This window comes from Notothenia coriiceps, unplaced genomic scaffold, assembly GCF_000735185.1.
Source record: "Notothenia coriiceps isolate Sejong01 unplaced genomic scaffold, NC01 NC01_scaffold00001471, whole genome shotgun sequence".
NCBI classification, from domain to species: domain Eukaryota; kingdom Metazoa; phylum Chordata; class Actinopteri; order Perciformes; family Nototheniidae; genus Notothenia; species Notothenia coriiceps.
In genome coordinates, this window is record NW_011334172.1 from 183,310 (window position 1) to 207,275 (window position 23,966).

Below are 23,966 nucleotides of genomic sequence, written 5' to 3' on the forward strand. Positions count from 1 at the left end.
CCATTTCCCCAATATATTCTGGCCTTATCAAACAAATAGGCTAACTATTCAACATGGTGGCCTCATTACAGCATGAACAGTCTGAAAGACAACTTTCATTTGTCTCAGTGACTGCAAATCCATACAATTGTTATGAAATTCCTTTTTGAAAAACCTCTTTCTTTCAATGGCTTCCATGTCATATGGCCAGCAACTCAAAATCAATGCAGCATTGTATTACAACGTATTGTTGAATTGCTAATTTGTGCTCTTTAAAACGTTTCAATATCTTCCATGTAATTTGACCCATGGACCTCCATTGCATACCAGATAATATAACTATATAGTGAACATGAAACAAACCTCTTTCTATTGAATTGTAATCCACCGTCTATTTTGTACAATTATATTTTAAGGAAATTCACTTTTTTATTGAGAAGTCCATTTCTTTTAACAGTTGCCAATTTCCTATGACCCAGTTACTCCAAATCAATGCAGCATTGTATGACTTTTGACCACACTCAACAGGTGGGACACCTTTTTGTAATGGATCAGAATTGTACCACTGCTTTTGACAAGTAGTACACATCTCTTTTTATCAGATTTATATGTTTTTTTCCTATTTTATATAAAAATCTTAATGAAAAGATCTGCAATTTCTGTGTGAGCTTGCCCTCTTCCTCTGAAGAGAACCTGTATTCAAAAGCCATCCACCAGTGAATCTACACTGATTCTTGTGTATACACTGACATTTTGTGTATTTATTTGTCCTACTGGAATGTAAAGGCTGATCCAAGGAGTTGTCTGAACTTCATTTAAAGGAGATTTTATCGTGATTTCATCAACCTTAGGGGATCTACTCCATCTTTGTATAACAAGCACTTGCCTTTATCCTAAAGAAATCGTAATTGGATTTCTGTCCCATGTTTGACCTGATGCAAGCACAAATAACCCAATTTTAGTATTGTTTGTCCACAACAACACTTACTGCAGGCAAAACTTGCCAGTGTTGCAGTACAACACACAGTGCGAAACAAACAAAGAGTGGCAGTTATACATATTGACCTTTAGCCATCCATTTTCACAAAAAATGAACTTGTTTTCACAGTTGTCTGGTTTAAATACTGACAGAAAGAAGGGGAACACAGCTAAGATGGATTTCATTTGGTTGTCTGCATTTCAAACGTTTTTCTTTAACTTAAAACGTTGGTGTGCCCACTCTCAGTGCAGACTTTGCACAGTTGAAAAGCCTGGCCAAAAGCAGAGTCCATTCAGTTTATTAAGTTAATCTGATAAAACTCCTTCAGTTCAGTGAGTAGTGGGTAATGATCTGGGCTAGTGAGCAGAGCAATTATGGGGCTGTGATGCTCAAAGAACACATTTGCTAGTGCAATTATAGAATTAAACAAGAGGAGGCCAAGTGTCAATGTGAAATGTTCTGGTGTTGAAAATTGAGTTTGTTTTTGTAAAAGAGTCATTTTAAATTCTGAAAAAAGGAAATACAATACTTTGTTGTGGATAAACCATAGACTGTATATACAAAGAGATAAACATTATTAAACCATTGGAGAAGGCAAACACGTTACTGTGAAATCCTGTCCAGTTCTCTTCGCAGTAAGTCAAATACTGTTAGTGTTGTGTACTGCAAATGACAGCTGATGCCAGTTCCAATTTAAACTCTGGAGTTGTGGACAGTGTAATTACAGCTTTCAGGTGACTGGGTGCAGTGTGCTGGATTGCTAACAGGTGTGGTGCTTATGGTGATTGCATCAGGATATGCTCCTTTCACGACACTTGTCACAGACATTACTTTAACAGAGAGTGAACTAGTAGAGGTGCACACTGCCACCCAGTGTAGTGAATGGGAACATATTTGGGCACACTGACATTTAATATACTTTCAATGGAAAACCATAATTAATACTTAAGTTCCATTAATGTCCCCCTGTGTGCCAGCAAGCACTTTACCAGGAACTTGTAGCCAGCACACCTAGATTGTGTTGTCATTATTTCCTCACCAGTGTATTTATAGCCTACTGCTTTTCTCACTGTGTCTTTTCTCTATAGGGAAGGACTTATGCTATATTTTGTGAAGCCCTAAGCTCTTTGTTGTTGCTTTCGTCCATTATTATTAATACTGTTACTAATAATAATAATAATAATACAAAATAAATCAATAATAAACAAGCAGTTTTTTCATCATTATTATCGCCTCCTGTGTGTGGGGGCGTGCGTGACAGCGGGCGGACAGCTTGAGCTTTGTCCGTAAAAGTAGAATGGTATATGTGCAATCCAATTACCATGAACTGTTCCTACTATAAAAAGTAAAAATGCTATATATATAAAAGGCCTTTTGAGTCATTTCTGCTCTATGATACTTGAGCTGAAACATGAACGCACCAGACTGAATTTATAGTACTTTAATTTCTTACTCGCAGACATCTGTTGTTTGTGGGATAATACTGACTAATGGACATTATATTGACTACATTGGCAGATAACCTTGTACAAACAGATCATTTGCAGTGTCTTGCTCGTCATTTGACATGCAGAACGCAGGAGACATGGTTCCTTCTCTTAGTCTGGCATACAACTTGTCCCAAACGTCAACAAGGATATTGTGAAGTTTTTATTGTCATCAACATTTTCAAAAATCATATCAGAAAACAAAGACAGTTCAACAATACATTTCTACTGTATATATATGTTTTTAAATACATTCTAATATATGTCTGAAGGGAAGCTGTTGCAGGTTGCATGGGTGACCAAGCCTTTTAAGCCCTGCTTTCTAAAGATGTCTCTCTAATGTTTGCAAATTGCACAGAGGTTAGGGGTTATAATATTGATTTAGACATTATACTTGAACTATTGCAAATAGTATTTCTTTCTGGGAATAACTGTCAGAAATCTACCGGATGAATTGTGTACATATTCAGGTTGTACACCGTGTGGTCAAACTGACAGAAAACAAACAATCATTGTTTGGACACATTCAAACACATTAGATTGTATTATAGCATTATGTCAGAGCTGTAAAGGCCTTATTTATTCCAGTAACCTTTGCATTTTTCTATTCCATAACATTTTCTAATTTGATCTCCCAACTCTGAACACAGAACAGTGTATAAAGGGATGTAGAGTGCAGTATAGTTTAAGGCCCCTAGGCAGAACATCAGAGAAGCACTTTCTGTGTTCATACCTGGTACATTAAAAATGATGTATAGTTTAAATGTGCTCCCCCTTTGGTTTTTGCTTTTCTCCGGTGTGGTTATATGGACATTCTACTGATATCCTCTATTCCTGAAAAGTTCAACTCTCTGTATCTCTGTGTTACACAAAAACATATTTCAGTGTTTGAAGTGATGCTTTGTGATGCTATTTGCTCCATCACACTTCATTTTCTTCATATTTTTCTCTAATAGAGCCCTCCATTTAGATGAATCAAAACACCATTGGCACCAGCCATTTGTTGTTTTGAAGACAGTGGTACATTAGCATTGCTCAAAATGCCCACACATTTCTAATAAAACATTTTTAAAATATTGAAATAACTTAAAAACAGTGAAAAAACGCAGTGGGATTGTTGACAGGAATTACAGAAGAAAGATACTAATACAAATATTTGCATAGGTCTAACCAAATATAAATGAGTATCCCTTTAAAAACAGCGCACCTATGCAGCCACATTGATCCTACATTGTGTAGGTGGAGAAATCGTCAAAGGTTTTTCCAGCTTTTGGTGGAATTTTGTGTTTTTTACCAGGTTAATTCAGCAGAATTACTAATCGGGCCTTTTTTGCCTTTTATGGCCAAGCTTCCTGAATAGCCTAAACTGAAAATTGCAGTAACAAGCAGAGGCAGCAAGCCTTACACATATCTTTGTTCAGTGACTGCTCATTGTCTCTGCCCTCAAAGACAATTGGTTGTCAGTGTACCTATGTATACTAAACAAAAAGCCTGAAGAATTGATACAGCTGCTTTTTGTTCTGGATTTGTGAAATTACATGATTTAACCAGTATGTGTTGTTTGATGTTGGCATTTAACATTCACAAAAAATAACACGCATATCGCCCTTAGTGTTAAAAAATAACAACAAAAAACATTGGACCGGGCACCTGGCAGCTAGTATAAAAACAGAAAACATGTTACCCTCTCAGTCTGTTCCATTTGAGCTGTTAAAAGCAGGTCCTGCACCCCACCTTTCTGCTCCCTCTTTAAGGGCCCTGATTGAAAAGGATCAATACTCCCAAAGAGAAGATACATCAACATTTGTACCATCACCCATAAGTGTACCTCCCTGGTCTCCACGGAGGTACTTGCCATCAGAGCTCTTAATGGCGACGCGTCCATGTTCCAGGAACTCAAGGAAAAAGTCCTCTGGTTTTTCTCCATCTGAGCACACTAGGCCACTCCTAGAAACGTACCAGAACCTTCCATTCACACCTGCAGAAGGGCATATGGGTGAATTATATGTTAGCTGTTTGTTTAAAGGTCCCCTATTATACTGTTTTTCATCAATATATTAAAGTTTTCAGATATATATACAAGACATGTCTCTGAAGTGTTTGGCTCGAAATACCAAACAGATCATGCATTGTAACATCCCATAAACCCCCTCTGTTTCAGCCCTGTTTCAAAAGTGCTGATTCTGTGTCTTTTACTTTAGATGAAAATAAGGAGCCACTCCCAAAGCCCCACTGACAGATATTTGGTTAAAAAAGAACACAATAGAGAACCGCAGTGACGCGTCATAAAACCCGGAAGTAAACTCCTTCCGGTTCCTTCGTCAAAAAAGCAATGCAATTTCTCCATAGGATTTTGGAAAATAGCTCGAAATAAGGTCTGTGGTTGACACACATTCAAGAGACGGATCACGTTTTGTTCAGCCGGATAATATCCACATGTCTACCCTACTTTTATAATTTTCGAATCATAAATCTAGTCACCAGAAGCAAAATGCTAACGTTATGCTATAAACGAACTACAGCAGGGTCGCTGCTTCAACGTCACGCCAACTTAAGATCCATATTCAAACATACAGATTCTAAATGGTACAAGTTGAAGCGTTTGCTTGAACAGTTTGCAGGAGGCAGGTACTTGCTTTCAAGCAGAACAGGGCAAACACACTTAGCGGGAGTGTTTACGTGTTCGGTGTAATGACGTAAAACGGCCTGGACAACTTCTGTAGTCCTATTCAGCCACATGTTAACAACCATCGTTTTTCAGACACGTAAACTCTTCAAAAATCACCAGCGGGGTCACTGCTGATGTATATAATGTCGTAGAACAAAACGTGATTTATCTCTTAAATTTGTGTCAAACACAGACCTTATTTCCAGCTATTTTCCAAAATCCTATGGAGTAATTACATTGCTTTTTATCGAAGGAACCGGACGTGGTAAAAATGCTAACTTACTTCCGGGTTTTAGGACACCTCAGTGTGGTTCTCTATGGAGCTCTAGGAGGAGATTAAGGTGATGAGGTGTCGGGGGGGGGGGGGTCACCTTGGTTGGTTATTGGCTAATGGTTACACAAGCCAAACAATCGTTATGACATCATAAAGTGGCCAAAATCTGATCAGCTCATTTTCAGACAGGTTTTTATATAAATTGATCAGGACAAAAAGAGAGAGAATCTCTTTTCCTGAAACTTTCAGAATCTCTTTACACAGAGAGGACACGTGTTTATGTATCAAATACATAAAAAAGTGGATTTTACCATAATAGGTGACCTTTAAATTAACAATTGATTTAATAGATGCTGAATATCTATCAAAACAGAATGGTTGTTATGTTGAAAGACAGTATGTCAAGCACATCATGAGAATACTTACTTTTCACATGGTAGGCGCCATCATTGAAAATCAATGAGAAAATGTCATAGACTGATCGATTTGCGTTCAGAGTGTTGGAGTTCTTGTGGTGACACACAAAGCCATTCTCTCCACGAAGGATCAACATAGGGCGGTTGATGAGTTTCATCAGGAATAATTCATCAGCACCTACAATGCAGGAAAAATACTGTTCACTTTGTGTGCATTTAATCTACAAGGCTTACCCTGCAGCAGTGCATCTCAAGTGGTTTGGCTGAAAGGACTTACCGACTGCATCGCTGACTGCTGAGAGCTGACCGTTCTTCTTTGTACATACATACTTCCCATTACTTGCTCTGAGTGCCACTCTCTGTCCTCGCCACTCTATGTCAAACATTGTGTTGACCTCACTGGGAAAAAGGCATGAAGACATAAGGGCGAAGTCATTGAAAACATTAAAGAGAGCTCACCTTTTGAAAGCTGTAATAGCTACTTACACTTCTGTGGCAGTGGACTGTATCTCTCCGTGAGTCACGAGAGTCCAGTAAGATCCACCATTGGTCCGGAACATAGACTTTTTGCTCTCTTTATCAATCTCCATCTGGAAGGTCTCCATGTCTGTTTCTACATCCTGATTGGCGGAAATACTCACTCCTGGTAATAAGGGAAGAAAAGACAGCCATAATTATACCTTTTGCTCAATATATATGATTGACTTTATGGTTGCCTCCTCTTGAATGTAATTTGCTCTCTCAGGAGACGTGTAGTTAACATGGTATTATTTAAGCACTTCTCTTTTGTTGGCCTCATTATACAGGGTGCTACCTTCAATGACTCATTCAAGGCTTCTGCCTCCTTATTTAGGACGTATGTATTGCAAGGTCACAAATCATTTTATTTGGCAGATTAATAATACATATTTAACTGTGATTACGTTTATATTTACATTAATGACTTGCCGTGTGTTTCCTTACTAAATTAGGTTGGTTGCTTGATTCAAGGTCTAGTTACATCATTCCTAAAATTAATCCACTCTAATGGATTACACCAATGGAAAGTTCTGTACAATACATGATGCTTTGGCAAGATTTGCGGGAGACGTGGATAATAGTTGCAATGTTTTGCCCTTTTTCCACCGCCATAACAAACATATCAGTGTGTGTTTTATACAAAAAAAATACATTTTGAAGAGAGAATCACTTTAAACAACAACCTGCCCTGTCGCTATCTGTGAGCTGCGGATGTTTTTATGCATCACTCTGTTAACTATTAAGCAGATCTCATTTAATCAACTCGTGATGTGTTTTTGACGTCCAAAGTAAAGAAAAGATCAATCTAACAGTAGCATTACATTTTTGCATAAAATTGTGCAAATTTTTCCAGATGGTAAATTATTGCTCCATTCTGTTAAACATGCGGCCTGATTTACAGCCAGTGTAATTTTGTACACTTAATCCACATGTATTAACACTGTCTGGTGGCGTGTGTTAGGTGGTGGAGAATACACAGACGCAACTAAACTGTGTCTGCTGTAGTTCAAATTAGATGCCACAGAAATATCCTTCAACCTTTCTCTTAAGCCTGTAACAACCCTAATCCCCCACAGTAACCCCTCCACCCTTCCTCGTTCATTTGCTTGCTGTAATTCCCGGAGTGGTGAAATGCAAATCTGCACTGCAGGGCCCACTAAGCAGCTTTCAGTGCTCGGTTCCTTTAAAAACGTGTATGCCACAAGCTAAACACTACAATACAAAATGTAATAGTTTATTCTATATTATGAGACTAGAGTGCAAGGTTGTACAAATATTGCCCTGAAAGGCACCTTCTTTATGCAGCATTGTATTCATTCATAAGCATAATGATGACTGCAGTCTTATGTTTGTTTGAGAACCTTGTTCCTCCGATATGCGCTCATATTGAATGAACATTGTACAGCTAGTTAAATAAGGCTCTTCTTTGTAATTGAATTTTAAAGCTTTAACTACTTGCAACAGAAACACAATTTGTTCTGCTGTCCTCCCACATTGTTTGCTGGAATTGTTATACAGGACAGAGCAGAACACATTGTGCTGAACATATATAATGTAACTCTGTACTGGCTGTAGCCACTACCCACAGATTTAAATAATTTGCAGACCAACACTCGATGGATGATTGGAAATAGCGAGTAACCGCTTAAAAGGCTTAAAGTCCAATGATAGTAATTGACACCCGAGGGGCACAGACCTGCCCTGAAGTCATTTGCACGCTGCTTACTGTATGTAATCTTCAATGGACACGCAGTGGAAATGACAAAGCCCATTACCACAATTACGTCCACAGTACGGCTGTCAACCTTTCTGGATGCAGCGTGTAGACAATAAAAGTAAAACTTTCCCTACATTAGCGGGTAAATCTTGCTAATTTGCCTGTAAGAAATAAATAATACGAATCCAGGCTATCTTGGGTTATCAAGGTCTCTAGAATGTAGCCTACTCTACTTTGCTATTTGTTCAGGTGTTTTAAAAAGGCTAGGGCTAGGCTATATGAGCTAACATATCAATACCTACATTTGCTAAATTTAACAATTTGCGAAGTTTGTTTCAGTTTTTCAGCAGCTTTGCAAAGAAATGCAGGTAAACTAAATACTAAAAGGAGACAGAATAGAAAACTAAATCAAAGAGAACCACTGATATGAAATCAACAGTACCGGAAAGGTGACTACTACATTTAAACGTAATAAGAATAACACGTAGAAAAAACATTAATCTTATTGAAAGAAATATATTGGGAAATAGCTGTCAGTCTTTTAAAATGTGATAATTTCTTACTTCCCCAAGCTTGAATTTAGCATCTAGCTACGCCTAGCCTACATGTTTGCCATATTGTTTTCACGCCCATCTGTTACCATACCATCTGTTAGGCCTTCACCTTGCCTTATTTTTGGAAAAATCTACTTTTTTCAAACAAGGAACTTGCAAACAATCATATCTTGTTTTTAACTTCCTTTTAGTTTCCAGAATAAACATCATTCTGCTGTTTGGGTAACAATCCAATACATTTTATGTAGGAAACTTTTCAATTTTAGATAATGTACTTTTTAACTCAAGACTGCATTAGGACTGATTACCTTGTTTGACAGAGACAAATCTTTTGTTGGCAGCTTGAAAAACTACTTGTGGATGACTCTCTTCGAGATCAAACAGCTCATCTTTTCCAGGCTTGGAGCAGCGGCCGGACCGCAGCGTCCCTGTGGGGCCCACTGGGGTCAGATATTTCCCATCACTGTCCTTAAAGGCCAGCTTTCCGGACTTCAGCTCCAGTGTAAAGCTTGTAGTATTGGTGTTCTCTTTCACCAGTTTGCCATCATTGCTGAGGAAACGACTGTCACAGGTCTTCAGGCTGTACTTGCCATCGAGGTATACCAAGGTGACCAGGGAGTGAACTCCCCAGGGAATGTTACTGTCCACGGAGATCTCTCCATCTGAAGCAGACAGATGGGCATAGCGCTTACGTGCGACGCTGAGCAAGCTGGCCTGCGGGTGTAAAGCCAAATGGACGGCCCACAGCTCTTGCTCCCCAATGGCTTGAGCAAAGCAGGACAGGTAGTCAGCCGAACCTCCAAAGTAACGCAGGTAAGGCTCTGATTGCAGAGCCCAGCGGCCATCAGATTGAGGCACAATAAGGAAGCGACTGTCAGGGTCAGGCTTCTCTGCCCCACATGTGATCTTCCCATCTTTGTCAGAAGCCAGATAGCGTCCCAGATGGCTGCGGAGGAAAACTACCAGGCCGTCTTTCTCATCCTGTTCTAGGGTCCAGATCTGTTTCTTCTTCATGCTGACGCCCGAGGCATTCACCTTAAAGCCAAAGGCCTCGGCTGTCAGGTAGCGGCTGTCATAGTTGATAAGGCCGAACTGCAGCTTCAGAGCCCTGTTAAATCCGTTTGTGGGCATGCTTGAACAGCAAAGAAGTTTAGTAAAAACAAGGGAAAGGGTAATGAGGGAAAGCAGGCATGAAACGGAAATAGACAATGCTGGATCTATTCCGTCTTATGTCTCTCAAGCTGTAAATGAGTTCCACTTATCTCCTCTGATGGATGGTTTAGTGTTCCTTCCTTCTCCGGTCACTTTCTCTCTTTCCCCAGAGAGCTTGCACAGGCACTTGCTCCCTGTTCCTTAATGAGTTAGGATTAAAATCAGCAGGACGCACCACCTCAATCCAACAAGCCGCTGACGTCACATACCAGTGCACCAACCGTGAACCTCCCCTCCTCCCTCTCCTATCCCAGTACAAGCTCAGCACAGATTCGTTCTCGTTATCTCTTCCATGTCTTCTACTTTCTATCACCTATTTCTTTTTGTCATCCCCTGCCCTTGTCGTTCTTTCCTGTAACTCACATTAGTACGCTTGTCTTTCTTGCTGACTTCCTATTGGTTGTTACTCTCATATTTAGGTCCATTTACTCGTAGCCAGGCCATCCAGCTTTAGGATTATCCTAGCTTTGATCTGCTGGCGAGCCACAGCCTAATTCGAAAATGTCCAGAGAGTTAAGGTGCTTTTGCTTCTCCCCACTGCTTATTTTTCCCTTTTTTGATTCTCTTTTCAAAGAATAAATGGTTCATGTTAATGAGTTTATGTAAATACGAGCCCATGTTGAATATAGTTCACTTCCCATGAATGAACCTTCTGCTTTTTAAAGACTTGATGTAAAGATTTGAATTAAATTCACAAAGAGCCTTATTCACATTTTATGAGATCAGCGATAATGTACTGACTGAATTAAAAGAACAGTCTTAACTTTCCACATGTAGAGGAGCTATAAAGCAATACTGTTTGCTTCAAGTCTTCAGAGGCATTTACATTTGGGAGGTGAGTTTAAGAGGGATTTGAATAGCATACATTTGAATGTGCAAGTTTGCACATTTGCCTTTGCTCCATTGTCATCTTAGTAGATTCTCAGATCAAGTGACAATCCTTCCAGACCCACCTCTGGTATTCTGTCAGTCAACTGATAATACATGACGTGACTCCATGACCTTTGTCACAGAGAACCTGAAGGGCAACCTTTTGTAAGAGCATTACCACCGTCTTTCATAAGGTTCCTGGGGACGTTGAGGGTAATACCAAGGAGAACTAATTGTAACTACCAAAGCCAAACGTTTTTGATTCAAAAGCACAACGTAAATTCCTTGGTGTATGATTTCTAATTGATAATCATTAAAGGGACGTTTTTAATGAAGGGGATCTATTAGCGTTGACAGTTAAGAGTGATCCTCGGCCACCAGAGGGGGTTCACGCTCTAATGTTAATCTAAAGACAAAGGTTGTAAAAGCCCAAAGCTTTGATTTGTGTAGTAGCTTGAGGACAGTTATTGTTATTGAGGTCACACAGGGTAAAGGGCATTGGGTCGATTTTTGTTGAATGTCAGTTTTTTATCTTAAAAAAATATATAAGGATATTTTCGTTCAACCTGAAACTCAATGGCCGGGGCTTATTTATTGTGAAGGACATGTGGAATTGTTTTTATTTTTTTCCACTTGTGAAAAAATGCCCACCCGCATTTATGTCCTTCATAAGAGGTTCGGTCAATCTGACCCAGACAGGACAGACAGACAGAGAGAAACACACACACACACACACACACACACACACACGCACGCACACACACACACACACACGAAGCTGCATAGAGAAGCTGTTTGATCCTGTTTTCCCTTGATCTTTACCCGTTGTAGTGTGTACACAAAACTATCCTAGAACATTATAAACATTTTAGATCTTCCAGAAATGTATAAACATTCGACATTTTCTCACACTGTCCCCCTCGCACCTGCACGCCGGAGGAGGGACTAAACAGAGACACAACCTCAGTGTAGTAACAGTGTAGTGCAGAACTACAATTATCTACCAGCAAAATGGCCAAAAGATATTCTGCTCAGAGAGCCTTGGGGCTAATAATGGATGAGAGTGAGTGGAATGCATTAGAAGAACACAGTGAAGTGGAACAGGAAGACTTGCCCATTGACTCACATGATGTTCTGCAGCATCACCTCATCAATATATTTTTCGGATATACTGCATTATAAAATGCAGTATATCCGAAAAATATATTGATGAGGTGATGCTGCAGAACATCATGTGAGTCAATGGGCAAGTCTTCCTGTTCCACTTCACTGTGTTCTTCTANCTTACAACCACCGAAACGTGGGGGCCTTGGATCTTTCTTACTCATATAGGAAATAAATGGACTGTAAATGGACTGTACTTATATAGCGCTTCATCCAGTCTTTAAGACCCCTCAAAGCGCTTTACATACTACATGTCATTCACCCATTCACACCCATTCATACAGAGCAGTGTACCTTACTCTAGGACCTAACATTCACACACCGTTGGCCATGCCATCGGGAGCAATTCAGGGTTAAGTATCTTGCCCAAGGATACATCGACATGTTGACTGCATGGGCTGGGATCGAACCCACAACCTTCTGGTTGAAAGACGACCACACTCCCTCACAGCCGCAGTCGCCCTAGCTAGATAAATAAGAAGAAGTAATTGTGTGGGATCAGGTTTGGTATGTTGACTTATCAGCTAAAGTATAAGAAATAATTGCTGCCTTATTTCCAAATTTAAATAATCTAGTGCTGTGCAATAAATATATTTATAGTTTTTATTTGACCATAAAGGAAGCACTTTAAAACACTCCAAGTTCGTCTCAACCACATTTTCCTCCAGGGCAACATTATAACAAAGTGGGAACATGTGTGCGTTTAATGGGAGATTGCCCACAGATGAGGTCTTTTTGGTCCAGTATATAATTGACTCTTGGAGCGAGACAGATCTGTGTGAACTTCGTTAAAAGAATGTACATTGAAAGTGTATGCTACTATAATGTTTATGCTCGTATACATTAACTCTAGGGATATGTGTGTATGCATGGGTGGACGATTGACATAATGTCTCAAAATGTCTTGGTACATTTGCTTTGTCCTTCAAGCCTGTGATATAAATCTGTGTGTGTGTGTGTGTGTGTGTGTGTGTGTGTGTGTGTGTGTGTGTGTGTGTGTGTGTGTGTGTGTGTGTGTGTGTGTGTGTGTGTGTGTGTGTGTATGTTTTGTTAACTCACCTCCCTGCAGAGTGTACTCGGTGACAGGACTGCTGTAGACGCCCAGGCCGGCTCCAGTGAAGGCAGCCACCTGGATCTGGTATTGAGTCCAGATGATCAGATCCTTCAGCAGACAGTAGTTGGTCTCTGGGCTGCTGATGTTCTTCTCCTGGTAATCACCTGGCAGCCCTGCCAGACGGTACCTACACACATACACACACACACACACACACACACACACACACACACACACAGACAGACAGACACAGACACGCACACACACACACACACACACACACACACACACACACACACACACACACACACACACTTGTAAACTTGTTGTTTGTAGCTGAAGTGACGGTGATTCATTATAAATTAAACATACACACAAATGGAGGTGGTAGAGCAGATAAGCCTGAATAGTTGGGGTTTTGTTGCCTGTCTCTTCCTTCTGACTTTTGAAGTGCCTTTGAGCATGAAGATAAACGCAGAACTGCTCCTGATATGTTTACTTTATATATGTTTCAAGAAAGTACTTGTTCTCCCCTCTGGTAGGAAGCTGCGGCCCATCAAGACCACATCCTCACCCCAAAGGAACAGCTCTTCATGACGGCATGAGGTCTCATCAATAAGGCCTTGGACCCCCACTGATACAGACTCTTATCCCACCCCATGGGATCTTCAGGTTGAATTCAAGTTAAGCCTACAGATCTGACTATATGCATTACATTAAACTTTATTTATTATTATCCACATTGTGCATATTAATATTGAACATGGGGACATTTGCATATTCCATCCTCTTCATAAAACATAGCTTTTATAAAAAAAAAAAAAATAACTTGTTTGTATCTCTATCATCTCTCATGCTTCAATGTTAAGGATCAAAATACAAACCACATATCTTGTATACATAAACCTACTTGGTTTAGATCATGAAATAAAAATATATAATGAATGCATTATAACCACATTTTAAAATAGAAATTAGAACAAAATAAGTGAATAAATACTTTGAACATAGCTTAAAGGCACACCCCTACAGTATGTCATAAGTACATGTTTTTGTAAATACAGTATTTTTGTTTTACCAAACTACAGTTTTCAATGATTTACCCACAACAACAATGACGTTTTTTTTCATCAGGTCCCCTTAATGATATACAAATACATCATCATACCAGGGTGCATACTGTATAAGTCTCTGAATACACATTGTAAAACAAACAAACCCTTTTCCCTCCACACAGTATCGCTTTGTTGGCCTAATGAGAGACAGAGGATGTATTTGAAAGGATTTTCTGTTGTAAGTTGCTTGAATCATGACCGAATGCCCTAAAGAATAAAACCCTTTAATGCCTGGTAGACATCTCCGAATAGTGCACCTCCAAGGCCTCACTTTACTACATGTGATATAAATGTCCACTTAAAAGGATATATGACCCAACTAGAGAGGGAGGTGTAATACCACTTAGGTATTGTACATATCTGATGGAGCTGAATGGAGTAATAATCCACATGTCAGCGTTTTAATACGGAGCGTACCCCGTAACAGGATATTTCAACGTTTCACCGGCTGAGTCAGCGCTCTATCACACATGCAAACTGTATACACACACTAACACACTCATGCACACTGATACACAAAGCGAGAGGGTGCTGGGGGCTGACAGAGAATCTTATTGGAGAGGAGATAACCCCTTTCTCCTCTCCCTCCACCTGACACACTACTACTCACACTGGGGGAGGAGGGGGAGGGGGAGCACATATTAAAGCTGGAATGATACAGTAGAGATGTATGAGCGTGTAGTTTCATGTTCAACTGATTTCTGAAGTGGAGACCGACGATACACTGAACGAGGATAAAGACCTGATAACTTCTACTGCAATTATATGCAAATTGTGTGTGAGGCAGCTGATGACAGTTTGATTACACCCAATGTGTCACACTTTAGGTAGACATCACAGTGAAGGACAGAGGACCAAGGGCAGCCAGAGCATCTGCACTTGTGTGCGATTGTTTGCGTGGCTATGAATCTGATAAAGAGGGATAACGGGACAAAAAAATATGTTGTAAACCTAATTACAATATACATGATTAGAGATGTCCTCTAAATCAGGGCTGGAACTAACAGTTATTGGGTAATCAGACAGTTATTTTTCAGCGATGTTCACTTAATAATCTTGATCTTTTTATTAAAATAAATGTCTGTTAAAGCCATTATCTTTCACCAAATGAGGTAATTGAGATTATGGCCCACGGCCCACCGACTGACCGCCCTCGTATTTGCAGCAACACAGTTTGAATACCTGGTAGGTGAGACCCAAAAGATCATGCCTGTAATGACTGCATATCGCCAAAGGTGCCACCGAGAACAAAATCTTTGATAATCTAACATTAAAATGTCAGAAATTCTAAAAAAGGCCTGTCACAATACTCCAAATTCCATGGCGTGAAATTGCTTAATTTGTCTGTCAGTCAAATTAATATAAATGTTTTATATTTTCAGTAGAATAAAAAGGCAGAAAGAAGTATGTATACCTGAGCACATATCCTCGGAGGACTCCATTCAGCTGGGGTTCAGGCGGGGGCTGCCACTGGACCATGATGGACTGGTTTGTCCGTCCACTGGCCACAATGTTCTTCGGAGGAGCGCTGGGTGCCTCTTCCCTCAGCATCAATCTGACACACACATAGAAAGAAAGAAAGAAAACACATACTTTTTAATATGTTTATTTGGTGTTTTGTAATGAGAACATTTGTATTCCTTAGTGTTGGCAGTGTATCTGTGCGTTTCATCTTATGTCCAACGTATCACCTTTATGGACAGCAGCCCAGGAGCAGTTTATTTCTTAATTAGATTAAAACAATTATTTTCCAAGAATCTTCATCTTTTCTAGTCTGCGGGTCAGACTGTCAGCAAAAACATTATCATGTTTGTCACTGGAGACACATGGGACAAAGCTGCAACTTACAATGGAGAATCATCTCACAGCCTAAGCAGCTCTGATTAATTCCTATTGAATTCTAGGCTCATCTCTCTGATCCCTCGTTCTCCACTTGTGTCATGCAATTTCATTTACTACATTTGCTTTTCATCTCAAATGGCTATATTGTTCATTTGTTTCAAACAAACCACCGCGGCTGCTGATGGAAACGTTTAACGCATCACTTCCAGCGCGCCAGAGGATTCCCCCTGGTAATGATCGAGCTGACACTGGGTGTTTAAAACAACAAATGTAAAAGCGTTCATGTGGTCGGTATGAGTTGAATCACAACTGTGTTTTATTAACTGGCTGATCATAACAACAAACATGCACTTTGTGTCTGCTTATGGCAGATTATTGTTTATATTGCTTTTCACTTAAGGTTTTTGAATTTCAAAGTTATACACAATAATTCTTTGTCCGAGCAGTTTTCTATTTCAAAGCTAACCCTACCACAGTAGCCTCGGTCAGCCAGCTCTACAGTAATACAGCAACATATATTTAATCACTATTAATTGAAAATGAACCAAGAGCGTGTCTTTTTATTTCTAGCAATCCTTCACCCTCTCTGCCCTCTTCAACTCTCCTCTATGTCTCCAAACCCTTTTCCAATCTTTCCATTCGACACTTTGATCCCCTACTTCATTTTTTCTCTCCCATCTGCAAACTTTCACCTTTCATCCATCGTGTCCTTTGGCCTCAATTATTTCATCCGTCTATCTTTTACTCATCTCCCTCCCACCTCTCCTGCGCTGTAAACCCCTCTCTACTACCCCCCCCATGCCCCACCGTGATTAAGGCTCCCAGCCCTCTCATGGTTGGTAAAGCACACAGGCTGAGCTGGTCAGCCTCTGGCTTTACTGTAAGCAGCTCAGCTAACGTAATCAGACCCATATGTGTCCTCACACCAAACAAATTTCTACCAGCTTAAGACAGACTGCTACATCCGATGGTCTTTTCCCTTCCATGGATTATGTCTGGAGATTTACATCCCTCCGCCCCCCCTCACTTCCCCTCTGTGCCCCATGTCTCCCCGAATGATTCTCGATGAGCTATTGAGCCATTAGCCGTGGTATGCCTCTCTGTATTTGTGTGTCTGAATCTTTATGTGCCGATGAATGTGTGTACACATTCATATGTGTGTTTGTGTGAAAGTAAGGGTGTGAAAGCTGTTAGCTGGAGACTTGCGCAGGCGGATATATGGCACAGGCCAGTGGTTTTACAGCTGTGCTTTACTTCCATTAGGTTAGGCACTGTCAGACAGCACCAGGTACTGCAGGAACACACACACACGCACACCCACACACACACACACACACCCGCACCCGCACGCACACGCGCACGCACACGCACACGCACACGCACACGCACACGCACATACACACACACACACACACACACACACACACACACACACACACACACACACACACACACACACACACACACACACACACAGGCTAATGGGCCTAGTGTGAATGAGATGGCATTAGTGTAGCCGCTTGGAAATGAGGTATATATAATCCTCAACTATGCCACTGCTTTTGACTGAAATTGATGATGCACATTAATGCACACACACAAATGCACGCTACACAAACACCCACACACCCATACAGTATTGAACAGATGTGGTCATTCACTATTTGCCTCAACGTTAAACACACACACGCACACTGGCATACTTATACTGGATAGCAGAAACTTCATGTGAGTTGCCTGATTTCCCTCCCAACCGTTTACGGGTAAATATTTCATACAGTGGGTTCAGTGTGAGGACAGTAACTTCACACCAGGGAGGACAGTAAATATACAAACTTTAACTTACGCATACACTTCACTTTCCCTCTGAAAAAACATCTAACATACAAACTAAAAGATAAACATGCACTGAATCCAAACAAATCAAGCACAAACTGTAACTTTGTCTAAACGCTGTGTGACATACTTTTCTGTCCCTTGTTATTAAAGAAAGAGCACAGAAAGGAGCTTTACATGTTATTCTAGTGTGTGTGTGTGTGTGTGTGTGTGTGCGTGCGTGCGTGCGTGCGTGCGTGCGTGTGCGTACGTGCGTGTGTGTGTGTGTTAGGACAAATGGCATCTCTGTGTAGATGAACACATAAAGTGCTCAGGGCTTATGGAGACAGACGTTGGATATACAGCTTGGCTGAGTTCAAACTACATAATAAGGCCTCTCCTTTCCTCACCACTCTTTCCTCCAAAACATTGTCTCATTTATTTACAACTGTTGGCTGAGGCAGTTGTCTTAGTTTAAATAGTTATCAGTGCTAATATTGACCTTACATGTCGCCATGAGTAGCTGTAACCTTGTTGACTTTGATCCCTGTAATGTCTTGGCACTTGCACTGTTTTGGATAATTTTGTTTTTCTTTCCCCTTGGCAACTATACTAACAATCCCACTGACAGTTTTTGCTGGGATGCTAAACAAACATGCTCCTCTGACCCTCTTAAAGGTAACCTAGGACTAACTGGAGCTTTCGAATCAGCATGGAGAGGGTTATAGTGCATGGACTGTATCACCAGGTCACAGTATTTATTCACTTGTGTGTAAATCACTCTCTTTACAGTCTCTGTGTGTGGGAATGCAGTAAAACGTAAGGGAGCCGAAATGCACTGCGACGTATGTATGGCTATTGCAGGATGGCAGAGCGTGTATATAAACCTCTGAGTGAACAGACCAACATGTGGAGACGCTGGGACACATGTGTTTACACATAAATGATCATGTATGCATGCACACCCACGCACAGGCAACAAACAAAGAACACACACAAGGATGGCGAGTGTTAGCCACGCATGCAGGCTCACATCCCCTCAGATATTAGCTCACACACAACAGATGCATTCCTTTAATTGTAATTCACACGATCATTCTCTTAATACAAAAGAGACGGAGGAAATTGTGAGAATGGCATAAGAGGAAGCCTCCTATTAGCTCTGCTGTTCAGAGCAAAGGATGACATTAACATGAGCATCCAGTCCCTTGAAGCTCACCCCGTCTGCATCGGAACAAGAGCCCAGTCAGTTCACAGCTGTACGCAGGCAGCCTACAGTTTAATCAATAAGAGAACTGCTTTTATTGCTTACCTATTTACACACAACGCTTTCACTGAGAGTTGAGTTATCTTTGTCAATAATGTATTGCACTGACAGCGATGTAACCTCCAATTAAGTTATACCACCTTCTTTCTCTGCATGACCAGTTCTCGTTTTCACTCCTCGGAGAATAGGAACAGGGGGGAGGGATGGTTTAACAAGTTTGGCTCACTCTAAAAACAAATGACAGCCTACAAAAAAAATGTGGCATTACAATGGAGAATTAAAAGGCTTGACATTTACCAAGGCTCATTTATATGGCTGCCCATACTTAGCTCATTGGCAGCCCCCATTACACTGGTAGAGCAGGAGTGAGAGGCTGGGCCGGGCAAACACAGTGGGGTGAGCCGTTTACGGCCGATGGAAGGACGGTCCTGTAGATGAATGAACACCTGGATTAATGGGGTCAGTGAGCACCAAGCTGCTGAGGAAGGAGAATCCCAGCCAAGGCAGCCATTTTACATTTTACTATACTGCACGTCTCATGGACCGTTTTCCTCTGCTGATTTTAGGGGGGCAGCAGGTCCCACGGGGGCACAATGGAGCAAAGAAAGGACATGTTTGGACCTGTGCTGTACTGCATATAGCACATGAGTAGTGGGGGTGCGAGTTATACAGTAATTATTTTGTGAAGCCATTTCAAGACAAAACCCAATGCTTGTTTACAATCATGTGTACAATCGTGAGAAAATGTTATAGTTTTGAGTCTTTCAGGAACTGAGCTCATCTGAATTGGTAAATGCACCGTTTTTAAGATAATTCATGGTGAAGAGATGAACTGTCTTGAAATCCACATCATTTTCTGGGGTGCCATTTTTTTTATTACTTAAATCATTTGAATGTCTTTTAGGAGTAAGTTGGGCTCAATTTGCACCTGAAAACCTTGACTCCTCTATGAAAATGCTTTACAATGCAAGCTAAATAGGGAGGGTGCTGGCCCTTTAAATGGAGCTCTGAGTGCTTGGCAGGCTAATAGATGCAGTGTAAAGGTGCTAGTGGATGGCAACCTGAAAAATTGTCTTATCTGAAAAGGTCCAAGACAGTTATAAATGAAATAATCGCACTGGGCACATTAATCCATGTTCATGCCCGAGGGGGAGACCTCCATTCACTATTTGATCTGTGCGTGGGTGCATGTATACAGGGTATGTGTGTGCACATGCGTGTCTCTGTGACCAACAAACCCCTTTCACACTTTCCCCCCCCTCCTTCAATCATTCTCTTTTTGAGCTAACAGTGTAGGTTTCGTTATTCTCTCAGGCAGGAGAGAAAAGTAAATACATTTAGGTCACAATATGCAATTTGGCATGACCACTGGACCACTACAGTTTAAATGACGTGCAGTTGTTGCTCATTATGTTCCTGGAGTGAGAGGGAGAGTTAGGGCATCTCAAGGACAGGAGAGAGACAGTCCTCTTTTGTTGAGGATTATTTCCGTCATAAGAGACCTGGTATATTAGCAACAGTACGTCCCCTTCCTCACAAAAGCTTTTTTTCAGTTTGTATTCGCAAGAAATGGTGTTCAGCTGATTTAAAGATGTCAAGCAGTTCATCACTTCACACCAACAGCATACTAATGACTTTGTATTTTCCCTATAATTCAAGTTACACTTTATGTATCATTCCATTTGGGTACAAAACTGTGCCTAAAGACTAAACTATAATAGGTTTTACAGTGTAACTCATTGTTGCCTGGTCATTTCCCTATTGTCCATGGTTTTTGCTACTATTTAAGAGTTATTTTATGGCAAATATAAATAACATTAAATCGTTTAACATTTGTAAAATGTTATTTTAGTGATTTATATATTTTACATTTTATATAGTCCATTATTTATCAATAAACACAATTGCTCAAGTTACTTCAGAATGAAACATAAGTACATTAATTAATACTGAACACATTTTGATTCAGCTTTTGCTTTGTGTTTAACCAGCCAAACAACTTCTTTTCATGAGGAAGTTTGAGAAAATGAGAAGTGACATCTAGTCCAGTGAATCCATTGATCAAAGGAATTCCAATTTGTGGGAGAAAACAAACTACAACTCAGTCAACACTGCCATCTACTGGTCAATAATCTTACCAACCACTGAATCACTGCTATGTGTATGCACAGAACTGCTATGTTGATTGAAAAAATCCAAATTTCCTCTGGTACACCGAGTATTTGTAAATGATCTACTTTATATGAACTTATTATAGCCTATTATCATTCTCCTCTAATAATGTTTACTGGCCATCTGTCCCAGTATAACCAATTGTGTACTAGTACATGGCAATGCTGCCACCTAGTGAGCACAGGCTGAAAACACAAACAGAATATTTAGACTGTAATTGTGAAAGATGTGATCGGTTAACGTGAAAGATTTTTCCTCACAATTGAAGGCAAGTAAGAGCAGGATAACCATTGCTTTGGTCAAGTTTGAAGAATTAAATGTTACCATTTTGCCGACTTTATTGAAATCAAATTAAAAACAGCTAGCTTCAAGGAATAAAAGCTAATGCAACCAATAGTAGACTCGCCTGAAGCCTAAACACATGTATGTTGTTTGTAATATATGTTTGGTCGTGAAATTGAGCCCGCATCTCCATTTAAAATCCTCTAATGCTCCCTTTGTTATTCTTCTAACTAACTTGTATACACTTTTAGTATGTACAAATGAAGGTGATGCTTTAAATGCCATTGAGGAAAGATACTCAAAATGATTATGCGACTATGCGTATTTAGAAAGAAAAGCCCCAACAATTACAACCTCAGGTAAGTGTTATGGAAGGAGGTTTCTGAAGCTATTCAAACCAGGTGACAAGCACTTCTGATGAAGCATTAACCCTTGTGTTATGTTCACATTTCGCACCCTTTGTTCGGGTCAAATTGACCCGGGACATATTTCAGGGTTTTAAAAAAATACAGAACTAAATTCAACATGCACAATTCCTTATATATATTGTCTTTAACTCATTCCCCAACAATATAAATGAAATATATGATTAGTTTTTGAAAATACTCTTTGCTAAATCAAATTTAACAATGAAAGTTTCCATCGTTTTTTGTGATAAAAATGTAATTTATGTTAAAAAATACACTGTAATAAAAACTAGGTTTACATTTTGCTCATGCTTTTCTAGGACAAATGTAAATGAAATTTTTTTTCATTAATGTTTATTATTTTTAATCTGTCATATAATAATCAAAGCCCTGAAGGAAATAAAGCAATTTAGCAGCAATTGGAACACAATAACCACACATCCAAAAGTATTTGGCTGTGAAATATAGAGAGAATGAAACATCCATATAAATGACATAGAACAGATATAAACACAAAGCCAATAAAAACAATTAACAGTCACTATTCATAAAATACAGTATATCCGAAAAATATATTGATGAAGTGACGCTGCAGAACATCATGTGAGTCAATGGGCAAGTCCGTTTAGGAAACACATGATGTACAGAACTTCTTCGTGTGTATAGCACTTGTTGCAGTTGCTGCATGTAGTCTGTGTCTTGGAGTCCTTTGAAGGTCCACAGACCTCACAGCTGGCTGTGGGGGTCTTCCAGAAGCTGACTGTGGGGGTCTTCTTGCGGCTAGCTGTGGGGGTGTTCCAGCAGCTGGCTCTGACATTTCTTGACTGGCAGCAAAAACAACCAATCACAGCAGTGCTTCTCTGGCTGGCTCTGTCCAATCACAAACAAGAAGTGTTCTCCCTAAAGGAATACCCTTTCCGTCCAATGTGAAATGCTGTGGTGTTGTTTTCTGAAATGCCGCGGTGTTTTCTGAAATGCTGTTGTGTTTTCTGAAATGCTGCGGCGTTTCCTGAAATGCTGTGGTGTTTTGTGAAATGCTGTAGTGTTTTCGGAAATGCTGTGGCGTTTTGTGCTATTAAAACAGTATGTAATGTGGTCTCAGAGGTTGGGAAAGCTACAACAAGTTAAGAGTGAGTTGGACTTAGATAGGTAAGTCAAATTAATGTTTGCTTAAGTTTGCCAAGACAACATAACAGGCCTATTGGGCCTGTTGTTTCTCAACTTGTGTTTACTCCCCCCTAACTCCATCCATCCATCTTCTCCCGCTTATCCATGGTCGGGTCGCGGGGGTAGCAGTTCCAGCAGAGAGCCCCAAACTTTATTTTCCCTGGCCACATCAACCAGCTCTGACTGGGGGATCCCAAGGCGCTCCCAGGCCAGCGAAGAGACATAATCCCTCCAACTGGTCCTAGGTCTAACCTTGGTCTCTTCCCAGCTGGACGTGCCTGGAACACCTCCCTAGGGAGGCGCCCAGGTGGCATCCTAACTAGGTGCCCGAACCACCTCAACTGTCTCCTTTCGACGCGAAGGAGGAGCGGTTCAATTCCGAGTCCCTCCCGGATGACTGAACTTCTCACCTTATCCCTAAGGAGACACCAGCCACCCCTGCGAGAAAACCATCTCGCCGCTTGTACTGCGATCCGTCCTTTCGTCATGACCCATCCTTCATGACCCAAGCGTAAGTAGAAACGAAAAGCCCGGTAGACAGAGAGCTTGCCTTCTGCTCAGCTCCCTTTTCGTACAACGGTGCGTAAAGCGACGCAGTACCGCCTCCCGCTGCTCCGATCTCGGCCCATCTCACGCTCCATTGTTTCCTCACTCGAGAACAAGAACCCGCAAGATACTTGAACCCTTCACCTGGGGTAAGACTCATCCCTACTTGGAGTGGACAGTCTATCCGTTTTCCTGGCTGAGAACCATGCCTCAGATTTGGAGTGCTGTCCTCATTCCCAGCCGCTTCACACCTCCGGTTGCGAACCGACCAGAGTGCGTAAGGTCGCAGGACGATGAAGCCATTATAAAACCACATCATTGCAAAAAGCGAGGTGGTGCAATCCTTCGTCCACGAACTGCAGACCCCACTCCCAGGGGCGGACTGGGGCCATCTGGAGATCTGGAGAACAACAGAAGGCCGGTCGTCAAGGGCCTTGACGCTGGCCGGGCCCTTTAAACA

At 40.8% G+C, this 23,966-nt stretch overlaps 2 protein-coding genes across 2 annotated transcripts; both read right to left on the reverse strand.

Moving 5' to 3' along the window:
* Positions 1–4,182: 4,182 nt before the first annotated feature.
* LOC104962304 (fascin-2-like) lies at positions 4,183–9,724 on the reverse strand. The gene is made up of 5 exons (XM_010790738.1): positions 8,902–9,724; positions 6,290–6,446; positions 6,081–6,202; positions 5,814–5,981; positions 4,183–4,423 (listed from the first exon to the last, which is right to left on the reverse strand). The coding sequence occupies exons 1-5, from the start codon at positions 9,722–9,724 to the stop codon at positions 4,218–4,220; spliced, it is 1,476 nt and encodes a 491-aa protein (XP_010789040.1). The 3' UTR covers positions 4,183–4,217.
* Positions 9,725–11,581: 1,857 nt separating this feature from the next.
* Positions 11,582–16,553, reverse strand: LOC104962419 (protein sidekick-1-like). The gene is made up of 4 exons (XM_010790857.1): positions 16,543–16,553; positions 15,423–15,563; positions 12,899–13,080; positions 11,582–11,601 (listed from the first exon to the last, which is right to left on the reverse strand). Exons 1-4 carry the CDS (start codon positions 16,551–16,553, stop codon positions 11,582–11,584), a joined length of 354 nt encoding a protein of 117 aa, XP_010789159.1.
* Between the last annotated feature and the right edge of the window lie 7,413 nt (positions 16,554–23,966).

Coding starts and splice junctions, on each gene's coding strand:
- LOC104962304 (XM_010790738.1), bottom strand. CDS start 9,724: ATGCCCACAAACGGATTTAACAGGGCTCTGAAGCTGCAGTTCGGCCTT. Junction 5,982..6,080: donor AGCAGTCAGCGATGCAGTCG/GTAAGTCCTTTC, acceptor CCTGCATTGTAG/GTGCTGATGAATTATTCCTG. Junction 4,424..5,813: donor TGGCGCCTACCATGTGAAAA/GTAAGTATTCTC, acceptor GCCCTTCTGCAG/GTGTGAATGGAAGGTTCTGG.
- LOC104962419 (XM_010790857.1), bottom strand. Junction 13,081..15,422: donor CTCCGAGGATATGTGCTCAG/GTATACATACTT, acceptor GTATGTGTGTAG/GTACCGTCTGGCAGGGCTGC. Junction 11,602..12,898: donor CGAGTACACTCTGCAGGGAG/GTGAGTTAACAA, acceptor TCCGGCGTGCAG/GTGCGAGGGGGACAGTGTGA.